Source organism: Narcine bancroftii, chromosome 9 (genome assembly GCF_036971445.1).
Source record: "Narcine bancroftii isolate sNarBan1 chromosome 9, sNarBan1.hap1, whole genome shotgun sequence".
Lineage (NCBI taxonomy): Eukaryota > Metazoa > Chordata > Chondrichthyes > Torpediniformes > Narcinidae > Narcine > Narcine bancroftii.
Genome location: NC_091477.1, coordinates 76,232,442 through 76,245,114, shown reverse-complemented (window position 1 = coordinate 76,245,114; position 12,673 = coordinate 76,232,442). Strand labels below are relative to the sequence as shown.

Genomic DNA, 12,673 nt, shown 5'->3' with positions numbered 1-12,673 from the left:
ACCTCCTCTGGATTCTCTCCAATGCCAATATGTGCTTCCTTTGACATGAAACCTAAAACTGTTCATAATATTCCAATGTCTTGTGAAGAAGCCTCAACATCACATCTTTGCTTTAATATTTTATTCCATTCCTCTTGAAATGAATGCAAGCATTTGCCTTCCTTATCACTGTCTCCACATGCAAGTTGACCTTTTAGGGAGTCTTGCATGAGGACTCCTAGGCCCCTCTGTGGCTCTGATTTCTGAACGTGTTGCCCATTTAGGAAATAGTCTATGCCTTCATTCCTACCACCAAGTTGCAAGATCGTACATTTCTCTTCCATGTACCCCATCTATCTGCCATTTTCTTGCCCAATCTCCTAACAGTCCTAAGTACCAGATAGTGCTTCCTAAACACTACTTGCCCCTCCTCCAGTCTTTGTATTGTTTGCAAATTTGGCCATAAAAATACTTCCCATTCTTTAAATTCCTTCTCTTGATCCAGCACCAAGTTGGCTGTCCCAAACAACCTGCATCTTGAAAGCCCCTATGATTATTGTCTTTTCTGCATGCCTTTTCTATCTCCCTCTGTAAGTTGGCTATTATTTGGAGGCCTATATCCAACTCCCATCCAGGTCTTTTTACCCTTACAGTTTCTTAATTCTATCCGCAGGGATTCTCTATCTTCCAAACCAATGTCTCCTCTTTCCAAAAATTTGATAAAAGAATGACCCCCATCCCCCCCCTGATATCCTCATCCTTCTGATACACTGTACCCTTGGATGCTTAGTTCCCAGCAGTGATCTTTTATAAGCCACGACTCTGATACCCAGGACAGCATACCTGCCAATTTCCAGCTGTACTACAAGATCATCCACCTTATTTCTTATACCGCAGGCAATAAAATCCTAGACCTTCGTCAAAGTACCACAAATTAAACCCTTTGCCTTATCGACTGCCTATTCTTCCTCACAGTCTCACTGCACAGCGTATCTCCTGTGTATCTTCTGACCTCTCATTCTGATCCCATCCCCCTACCAAACTTTTCTGGATACAGCTGACCCCCATGCAACAAAGAAGTTGCATTCCTGGAACAATGTCCTTGTTGTGATTTTCTGTAACACAAAACCCTATTTTCCATTGAATTCAATAAGTGCAGATACATATCTATTGGATGTTTTTCTATCAACGGTAACAAGAGTACAATAGATGCTGGTTCATAGTTGGGATGGGGTGGCAGGTAAGAGATTACCATGTCAGTTTCCAAGGGAAATATCTTAAGTGGGCATCAGATCTATTTGGAGACACAAGACATGGCAGATGCATATTGCTGTCCAACTTTTAGTTTGAATGGAAACATTTTTAAACCCATATCAAATATAGCTAAGATAGTTTAACGTGCAACTCACCACAAATTACAGTGGTCATTTAGGTTTTCAACTCATACCTAAAAACTTGTTAGCCTTTTTCAAACATCATAAGATATAAATAAGATGGAAAACATTGAATAAAATATTGCTGGATAGCAAGATCAACCTACCATGCAAATAAAAAAACACATGATCTGCTCATGCATCAAGAAATATGAGTGAAAAAAATATATAAAATAGACCAAATTTGTTCTTTCTTTCACATTTTGTGTTTATTTTTCCCTACATAAATTTCAAAAGCAAATTGTGTTCCTTTTTGGATAGTCATTTGCAAATGGCCATAACATAGAGATTTTGCAGTGGATCAACTGAACTGTGTCCTATCTTTTGTCCCCTATCCCAAAAACGTGGATCATTAGATTAATTGATCTTGGTGTGGAGATGAATGGTAGAATCTGGATGAGGTGGGGGAGGGGGGTGGGAAGTTGAAAGAATGTGCATTGAATGTAGAATTACTGTAAATGGGTGGTTGATGATCAGCACAGACTCGATGACCTTGCCCCCTGCTGTATCTCTCTATGAGTTAAAGCACAGTCATCAAAGTTTTGACTTTTATTAAATTTATGCATTATACAATGACTGAAGCCTGCCACCTGTTACACAAGATGTGCACTAATCAGCTCTGAGATGGGGTTTAAAAAAAGATGGTGCTACAGTAACGGCAGTGCTGCCACTGGTGCAGACCTGAGGAGAGTTGGGAGTGGAGACACAGCACTATTCCAAAGGGTTCAACTACCCAGTCCTAATGCAATGGCTCTGTACAAGTTTTAAATGGCCTGTTAAAGGAGCCAACAGTGTTTGCAAGTAAAATCCTCCATCGGCAGAGATCTGTGCCCAAGGTGGCAAACCCTGTGCTAGCCAATAACCATGAGAGGTTTCAGAGTTCAGAGACTTAGCAGACCAGCACAGGACACCATAAATGGGGCGAACGCCCCCTAGTGAATAGCGATCCAATGAGAAGCTCAGCGGCTGAGGGACACACACAGGCTGCAGGCAACGTGGTTAGGGGATCTGCACGGGTTGGATTGTGAGGTCAAGAAGGGCTCCTGAAGTACCTCAGGCGCTGAAGGCATCCTGATAGTGTCAAGGTTTGGATCTGGAACTCAGGTTGCAGATGAATCGAACAGAAGTGTGTGTGGCTGCAGAGCCTGGGAGGGAGCTGGAGGCAAATCCACGGATATTCAGTGCCTCTGAAGGGACTGTCTTTTGCTTTTCTTTCTCTCTTACTGGAGGCACTTACCCAAGTTGGAAGTTGGTGGTCCTGGATATGCACAGACGTACAGTAAAATTCAAAACCTAACATAGCGTCACATACGACACCAACATCTGCAAGTTGAGGATTAAAGTTTGTGGTGGAGATCTTAAAAAAAACTTTCAAATATTTTGATGCAATTTCTGCATTTTTGGACAGAATGTTAACAAATTGGGATTGGTGAGTTAAGACTGGGTTTCTATTAGCATACATGTAGAAGTTGATGTAATGTTTTTCAATAAAGTAGGAAAAGTCATGGCAAGTAAATGAAAAATTAGGAGGATCCTTTGTAAAGCACCTGTAGAACTAGGTGCAGGCTTGGCAAGTGCACTTCTGGCTATGTTTTTTCAACAGTAGAATAAAGATGAACTAGATAATTGGGTCTCATTCAGCAGGAAAATGAAAGGGATGACAGAGCAGACCCTGTCAGGGTGATGGAAGGGTTAGTAAATGTTGACAGAAAGCACACGAGTTTAGTAGTCGATTATAGTCTCAAGGGAAGATTAACACTGTCAGTTGCAGGAGAAGGCCAACAGACGTGACTACATAATTTGTTCTGGTAAAACGAAGATGTCAGATGATGTTAGATGGAATTCACGCCATACAGTATTAGGTGCTGGTGGTCCAACTCATTCCTCAAATAATGTTGTTGATGTATTTGAAAGCAATCATTCTTTTGTTGAGTGCTGAAATCCCAAACAGATGTTGTTGGTAATTTATTTTTAACTTGCTCTATTTTTAAAATATTTTGACAGTGGCACAGATTTTTGATGTGATGATGTTGTTCCTTCCAGTTTAGAACATATTAGCAATTAAGGCATACAGCACAGAACAGGCCCTTTGGCCCAACTTATCCTTGCTGCCTGAATTGGTTTTTTGGATCTGTCCTATTTGCCTGCATTTGCTCCATATCCTTCTGATCCCTCTCCATCCATATATCTGTTTAAATGTCTTTTGAATATCATAGCTGTTCCAGGTACGGACCACCACCAGAGTGGAAAAAGTTGCTTCTCAGGTCTCTCCCCTCTCAGCTTAAAACAATTGTAAACCGACCATTCACTTTATTTATGCTCTTCGTGATTTTATAAACTTCTTTAAGTTCATGCCACAGTCCTTTTATGATCAGGATCACAATCGAGAAGCTTTCAGTGCCCGAGGTGTTTCAGGAACCCTTCTTGCCTTCAGCACCCTCTTGAATTCCAGTTTCTGTGCCAGTCTCCAGCAGCCACACAGCCTGTGCAGGTCCCCCGACTGCAAGTTGCTGCGGCACTTGTGTGTCCCTCAGCCTCTGAGGGCTGCCATAGTCACCAGCCTATAGAGTGACCTCCTTTGTTTCGCTTTGTCAAGGGGGGGGGGTGTTGTTCTCCCTCTTTCTGTCTGCTGCTCCCACAGAGTCTGCAACCCTTTAGGGCTGCTACCAAGAACAGATGCAGGACTTTACTTAAAAACAACTTTGGCTTCTTTAACGGGCCATTTCAAGCTTGTACAGAGCCTCTGGCATTTGGACTGGGTGGTCTCTGCTCCCCACTCTCCCAGGTCCACACCAGTGGCAGCGCTGCCGTTACACATTTTTTTTTCTGAATACTACACCCAATGAATATGAGTGAACAAAACACCTCATTCACCTGAGTGGCCACTTTCATGGAACTATACCTGTACTATGTTTTCCTATTTTACAACACTCTCCAGGGCCTTACCATTTACTCCGTATGTCGTGCCATGGTTTAACTTACCCAAGTGCAACATCCATTTACCATTCCTTGGCCCACCTTCCTGATCTATATCCTGTTGTAAACTTAGATATCCTTTCTCATTGTCCTCTACTCCCAACAATTTTGATGTCATCTGCAAATTTAAAACCAACAGAGGACCCAGTGCCAACCCTGGCAGAACCCCACTGGACAAAGGCTTCCAGTCAGAAAAGCAGTGCTCTACCATAGCTTCTGACTCCCTCCACTGTCCGTTTTTAATCCAGTTGGCTATCTCACCTGCTATTCTAAGTGATCTAACCTTCCTGACAATTTCTTCCCTAGCTTCCCACAGATTGAGGAGGCACTTGATCAGGCCCTGGGAATTTGTCCACTTTAATGTGTTCCAAGGCTGCCAACACCTTCCTGGTACTTCATTTACGGTCCAGAACATTACATCTTTTTTGCTTCAATTATTTGGCTTCCACAATCTTCTTCATGGTAAATTATTAATTCAATAGCTTACCCATATCCAGTGGCTCCACACAAAGAGAACCTTGCTGACCTTTAATGCGACCAATAGTCTCCCAAGCCAGAGCTATATTATTGCTAATATATCTGAAGAATATCTTGGGATTTTCTTTTATCCTGCCTGCCACATTTATTTAATGTCCTCTTTTTGCCCTTCTGATTTCCCTCTTAAGCGTACTCTTACACAATTTAAACTCACCAAGAAATTTACATGATCTGGATTGCTTAAATGTTACTGATGCAGTCTTCCTTCTTCTGACCAGAGACCCAATATGCTTTGTCAACAAGGGTTTCCAAAACCTACCAGCTTTGCCCTTTACCCTAACAGGAACATGCTGTCCCTGAGCTCAGCTATCTCACTTTTAAAAGCGTCCCACATTTCAGCCATCCTTTCCCAAGTATCTGCTGCATGTTTCCACCTAATGCCTTCAAAATTAATGATGCCCTATTTAAGACCTTAACTTGTCAGGCAGATCTCTCTTTCTCCATAACTGTTTTAAATCCAAAGTATTTCCCCATCAGTCATTAGTCACATTTTGTTCCTTAAGAGGTAGGGCAAATGACTGAAATGTCTGAAAAAGAAATTTGGTTGGTTGGGAAAAGACTAAATCAAAATAATCCATTCATGATAAAATACCAAATGACCTTCTCAATCAAGACCAAACTCATTTTCACACCAATCAGCCAATTCAGCCACTGACTGCTGAAGCATATAGGTTCAATTTTTCTTTCTCTCACTGGAGGTGGTGCAGCAGAAACGATTTGTGTATCGTGAAACTGATGACATTTAAAAACGGATTGCTCTTGCCAGTACAATGATATGAGCTGATGTCTGCAATACCAGCAGAACTTGAATATCATGTATCTTTTTCAGTTTTTAGCTTGCTTGTCCACAAGTACCATCTATCACTTCCAATTATTGTATATTTCGATGTATGCTACTTGTTTTGCAGATAATTACTCCTTTCCGAAAGTTGATTTTGTGTGCTGAAAACCGCAAGGAAATGGAAGACTGGATCGCAGCAATGAAAACAATCCAAAACAGGGATCACTTTGAGGTGAGGTGGCAAATAGCCCAGCAACTTCAACATCTTCAAGAACTTGTTTTGTGAATTGATATCTCTTACTAGCCCCTTTCATACTTGCGTCCCACTAAATTGGTCGTTCAGTGTCCTGTGATAGAAATGGGGGTTTTGACTTTTCACACTTGACCATTCCTAACTGGGAGAGTGAATGCTTTCACACTTGCATGGAGCCATCTCTGGGGTTGACTGTTCTACCTTCTACCGGTGATGTCATGACACATCGAGTGATGGTGAACCTGCCCTAAATCCTGATCAATATATTATGATCTTATATTTGAACAAAATTAATCATACATAATTATAACATAATTAAGCTTTTTGTACAGCACATTATGAGCCCTTCAGCCTCTGTTGTTGTTGTGCCAACCTTTATAAGGGACCTTTGGTAAGTGCGAGCAATAAATAGTAAGGGCAGATCATTTTTAAATAAGGTGGGAAAGTTGGCGGCACTTTAGCGCACAATTTATACAGCGTGGGAAAGTTGGTCACACTATTGCATACAATTTATAAATACTCTGGGGGTGGGTGGGGGGAAGCAATGGCAGACCTTCACTCCCAGAATGCCATGTGGCAGAGAAAGGGCTATATTCATGGCATACAGACCATTCATGAAGGGGTTTCTCTGTCGCATGGCATTCTGGGGAGTCAGGTCCGCCATTGTTTTTACCCATAGTCTTTATAAATTGGGCGCTCTAGCACTACCAACTTTCCCACGCTGTTAGGTGGAAACATGTAGCAGATACTTGGGAGAGGATGTTTACAGGTAAGCGATGGCTGGAATGTGGGACGCTTTTAAAAGTGAAATAGCTGAGCTCAGGGATAGTATGTTCCTGTTAGGGTGAAGGGCAAAGCTGGTAGGTTTTGGAAGCCCTTGTTGACAAAGCATATTGCATATAAGGAAGGCTGCATTGGTCACCTTTAAGCAATCCAGATCATGTGAATTTCTTGCTATTTATTGGTAAATATTTCCTCTCTCTCTCTCTCGCTTTCTCCCCTGCTGTGACTTTCACATGGCAAAGTTTATACCATTTTAATCTTCCTTCACATTCCTGCACTCATGCAAAAACTTGGGTCATTTCAATTCCACAATGCAATTGCCCATTTCACCCTTGCATGGTTGCAATGGTGGTGTCTGGAGACACCGGGGATTGTACTAGGGGTCAAGACCATCAATCCCCAGTGTGAGATTACATCATCTGACGCCGGTGTTGAGCTAATTTTGTTTTCACACTAGACTCTTTAAAGTCCGATTTAAATTAAATTAATTCCTGGGATCACTTGCAAGTGTGAAAGGGGCTACAGAGTTAACTACTGAGTGCAGGGCATTTGCAGCAGAGAAGAGCAAAAAAGCATGATTTCAAACTGAAAGAGGAGTTTAGACAGTGTTGAAAATTATGATACCTAATTTCATTGAAAGCTTTTGGAGTCTTTCAGGAAGATTGACTGCTACATAAAGGAAAGGGCTATCTATAGCTAGACATTGTTACAGTCTCTAATCAGTTCTTGACTATTTTTAGCATTTGATTCTTCATTTTTAACAGATTGATGATCTAAACAAGCAACATCTTTCTTTCATATTTATTACTGAGATTAGATGGCATTGGTACAGTATTTAATGTTTATCACTTCACTGCCCTGAAATTGTTTGTCATTAAAAGTATTGAAAGAATTTGCCATACAGTACAGGCTTGAATTTGCACATTGGCAAAAACAGAGTTAGATGGCAGATTACGTTCTTTTGTTGGACATTTGTGAACATTTTGGATTTTAGGACAATTGGGATCCAGGCTCAAATAAATGAGAAGAAAAATTTTAAGTCATTATTAAGTTTGTTGCAACACCTTTACAGAGCCATCAGTTCAATGCACTGCATTAAAACCTGACTGTGCTACCAGTGCAGTAAATAGACATGCAAATCTCATGTAGTTGGCAAGGACACAGTTAAGGCATTTTTAGTGGCAAAAGTAAATATCTGCTACATTTCTCACTGAAAGCTTAGAATGGAGGAAATGTTTGTGAGGAGTGTCTTATTTCAAGAGATGTAATCTATTTATAGTGTAAATAAACCTATATTTAACAATTTATTACACAATATTTTTATTGGTAACAGTATAAAGAGGGTGATTGTGATATGTCAGGCTTTTTCACATTCTTGAAATACTCATGTGTACCTTTTGTTCTCTATTGTTTATAGCTGTCTGAAATGGGTATTGATTCCAGAATATACTGCAATTAGTATTTGCCTTTTCCTCCTCACCCTCATTAATATATTGTCTATGGTTAGGATACATTTCCTCCAGTAACTTATCCAGGTGACTACTTGCCATATGTGGAGCATAGCATGAAAGGGAGCATCTTGAATAAATTGAAATCCCATTCCACATTAGTGTGTCCACTTGCAAAGTTTCTATGAGCATTAATATTTATAAAACATCTATAATATTAACAAATAATGTTTTAGAGTATTTTCATGGGGAGGTCAGACGTGATGCATAGGATGAGATGTTGTTCTGTTGTCAAGTTGATTCCTTGGTGTTAAATTTACTTTCTTTGATAAAACTTGACTTTTCCACAGGTTTAATACTAGAACATTTTCATAACAGTAAAGGGCCATTCAGTTCTACAGGTAAATTCCAGTAGTTGGCACTTGATTCGTCCCACCCTTCTTCATCAAATGTCTTCATCATCTTCTTACCCTTTCTCCCTTGTATTTTCATTCCACCTTTCCTTTAAGGCATCTCTGCTGTTAGATGCAGCCATTCCTCATAACTGCAATTTCTATATGCCAACCAGTGTTTGAATAAATAGATTAATCTTGAATTTCCACTTAGTGTTCCTTCCTGTCTGTGAACAGTTTACACTCTTCTTTTACTGCCTCAAATTTTCTGTTTGAAGCCTCTTAATCTTTGGGTTATAAATGTACTCATAAGTTACATCTCTTTCTGCTTCTTGATACCACCAGTTGGTTCTCTCCAGTTGGAATCTGTCCAATGATACTCAAAATGATTCTATTAGTAGATGCATGATTCCCATCCTGCCTTTTTTATTTGTTTCTCTCCAAAATTGCATTTTTTATTTTGTTTGGCTCTGACCATCTTTGCATTGGATTTCATTTTTGTGCTTGAACGATTTCCATATAGGTCATGAGCTGTGGCTGTTTCTACAACTTTTTCAATCCACTTATTCTGTTAGATTTTTTTATTCTGCAAGATGATGCACCATCTAAAACTTCATAATACAGCAAAGTAAGGATTTTTGCTTTCCTGTAATTGACTGCATCACTACACGCCTGTTTTGAGAACTATTTATCTTCATGGTAAATGCTCCATTGCGTCATGATGTTACTCAAGATTGCCTGTTTCCTGTTTTACTGATTTGGCTTTAGTGTAAGCCCAGTATGCTCACAAGAGAATATTCTGCCAGTTTCTGCCTACTCCTTCCTTAATAGAGTGAAACGATTGAATCCAAGATAAATGACCCTTTTTTAAAGCTGTTTAAAGCATTTTTTGTAACTTCCAACATGATAGTTGAGTTGTGGTAAAATTGACCACATTTCTGTGATTCACCACTTCTATTCCCACCCCCATCTCTATCTGCTCCTACCATGCCAACTTGCCTATTTGCTACAATCAGCTATTGGTTTCCTTTAACACCAGTTTAGACAATTGTCTGAAATCCTAATTGAGGGAGTAACCAGCATGTAACCTAGTATAATTAAAACTACAAATATGGGAAAAGTTGCATTGTGTTTGATTAAACCAGTATATTTCAGAACTGCAGTTGGATTCACAATTTTAGAATAAAGAACAAAATGATTATTGAGTATATCTATGCATTTGTCCTTGTGCATCATAAATGAACTATGGCATCACCAGGTAGTTAGGGCTAAGAAAATGGGCTTGGGACATAAGAAATGGCAAAACAGTGGTGTAGTGGTTAGCGCAATGCCTTTAAAGCGCCAGTGATTGGGTCCAGGCCGGGGTTCGAATCTCACACCATCTGTAAGGTGTTTGTACATTCTCCCCGTGTCTGCATAGTTTTCTCCGGGAGCTCCGGTTTCCTCCCACCATTCAAAAATCATATCAGGGGTGTAGGATAATAGGGCGTTAATTGGGTGGCATGGATGTGGGCCAGAATTGCTTGTTATTGTGCTCTATGTTCAAATTTCAAAAATAATGCTGGAAAGATATCTGATATGGCATATAACGTAGCACATCTTTCCCAGTTTGCTCTCTGCTCCCACCAAATCCATAGTTCTGTTTGCCTTAATTAGATTTCACAGGGTGATGGACAAGAAATTCTTTAATAATATCTGTAAATATTGTGGGTTTTTTTCTCCAAACAGTCAACTCAGTACAGCATGGACCATTTCTCAGGAATGCACAACTGGTACGCTTGTTCACATGCACGACCCACATACTGCAATGTTTGTCGAGAAGCTCTGTCTGGTGTCACATCTCATGGATTGTCCTGTGAAGGTAACAAGATGATATGGAATGGTTTTACAGTTCATTATGCATTCTCACCAACCTCATCCTAGAGCCAATCCTGAGACTTGTCAATGGTTACACTCATGAAAACTTAACAACAATAATCTTTCCTCTTTCAATCCTCTTCTTCCCCGAGCTTATCCTTTTACCGATTCAAATGTACTATTTCTAGCACTCTCTTTGCCCCATCGGTTCATACGAGGTCAATCAAAGACACTGTACATTATAACAAGTAGGTATAATTTCATAATGTATGGTGAGCCGTGGTTTTGGTGCAGAAAACTGCAATTATAGGATACTGATAATTCATTCCATAAGGAAGAATGGAGTGTTGATGTAAAGCATGTTGGAAACATTCTTTCTTACTCCAAGAATTGTGCTTTTTATTTATAGAACTTCTTAGCAGATCATACACTACAAAGGACGTCCTTCATTTTCTCACTTTTTGACTCTTCACTTTTTGTTAAATTGTTTGCTTTATTAACTACCAAAGTCTGTGAGTATCAGTTTTCAAATTGTATTTTAATACTTTCTGTTTTCAGCTGTGCTGATAATACAGGTTGTACCTCTCTTATCCAGCGGTCTGTGGTCCGGCAATTCCCATGGTCTGGCATGTTTGAATCTGCCATCGTTGATGCAAATTCCTTATAGACAGCACGGGACTATAACCCCAGTCCCAATAACTGGCACTGTAAAGGCACTGAGCTAACCACTACGCTAACTGTGCCATCCCACAGTATTAGTTCCTGTTTTAAGCTTTGTTGTACCTTTGATATGTTTACATAGGGGGTTCCCTTAGGGGTCAGTTTCTGTTTTCCAGCATTTTCTGTGGTCTGGCAATGGCCAGGTCCCAATGTCGCCGGATTAAGGAGGTACAACCTGTATAACTGTTTTGGCTGTGCGATATAATTAAAAATACTTGGGCGAAAAATAGATTTGAAACAAAGTTCAGAGTAGTTGTTGCAAAATTTCACAGTACAAAGAATCCAGGACTGAAAATCCAATAGTGTAATCCGTATTCCTGAGATCCTAATGGTGCAATCTGCAAAAATACTAATCACATAGGAATGTATAAGTGGCACTTTCATTCCGTAAAGTTAGATATTTTTATAAATGGATGTCAATTTCAAAGACTCATAGCAAAGGCTGTAAAATAGGTGCCTCTTGACCGTTGGAAATCAAAAATGCTCAGGTATTGGAAATCTAAAGTAAAAACTGAAAATGGCAGAAACACTTACTAGATCAGGCAGCATTTGCAGAAAAAGAAACAAAGTTAAAGTTTCTTGTGAAAGATTCCACAACTTGTTGGCTTTTTCTCTCCCTAACTGCCTTTTATCAGCCAGTTGACTCTGTAAATAGTGGAATCACCTTGATAACTCCTTGCCCTACTATGGCTATTGCTTTTGTCCAATACTTCAATCCCCCACCCTCTTTACCACTTAAAATTAGTTTTCATACTCTCTCTATTCCAGTGAAGGAATTTTGATTGCTAAAGTGAGCTCTGCTTATCTGCATACAGACCTGCAGAGAGATTAGTTGATTTTTGGGTTTTTTTAAACTTCCTGATCTATTGTATTAGTCAATAACGGTCTTTATTTAGCACCATAAGCTCCATCTGCCCTCATGGCAATAATTTATACAGAAAGGACTGTAGTAAGAGTTTCACCTTTGATATCCAAATGGGAACAGATCCATACCTTTCTAGCATTAGGGTCTCCTCTCCAATTATCTTTTCCCATCTCTCCACAAAATCACTGATGCTTGTGCATGTGATGACCTCAAGTGCACATGTGTGTACACACACACACACACACACACACACACACACACACACACACACACACACACACACACACACACACACACACACACACACCCTGTTGATGAATCTTTCTCCCTCTCTTGCTCTCGCTCTCTTTCTCACGTGTCCTTTCCTTTCTGGTTCACAGTATGTAAGTTCAAAGCTCACAAACGCTGTGCTGTGAGAGCCACCAACAACTGCAAGTGGACAACGCTGGCCTCAATTGCCAAAGATATAATTGAAGATGAAGATGGGGTATGTTGTAAATGGGAGTCAAGCAAATGCTGATGAACAAAATACTAAGCAAATGCTACACAGAGTCTGGAAATCATCCACTGCTTTTGAATGATTCAACATGATTGAGATTTTGGTATTGTGAGTTCAGATCTTTTTGCAGGTGGCTTCTGTACTGAAGTG

At 40.0% G+C, this 12,673-nt stretch overlaps 1 protein-coding gene across 16 annotated transcripts in view; it reads left to right on the top strand.

The window, feature by feature from the left end:
* The window catches only part of LOC138742304 (diacylglycerol kinase delta-like), a 152,084-nt gene that overhangs the window by 84,636 nt on the left and 54,775 nt on the right, over window positions 1-12,673 (top strand). For 13 of the 16 annotated variants that reach the window (XM_069896553.1, XM_069896551.1, XM_069896548.1 and 10 more), the window contains 3 exons: window positions 5,834-5,938; window positions 10,311-10,443; window positions 12,405-12,511. The exons of 2 other annotated variants lie outside the window; for them this stretch is intronic. In XM_069896553.1, the coding sequence (XP_069752654.1) occupies window positions 5,834-5,938; window positions 10,311-10,443; window positions 12,405-12,511 (345 nt within the window). Of the gene's footprint in view, window positions 1-5,833; window positions 5,939-10,310; window positions 10,444-12,404; window positions 12,512-12,558; window positions 12,632-12,673 lie in introns of those variants that run through there. One more of the 16 variants, XM_069896561.1, reaches the window with a different exon arrangement.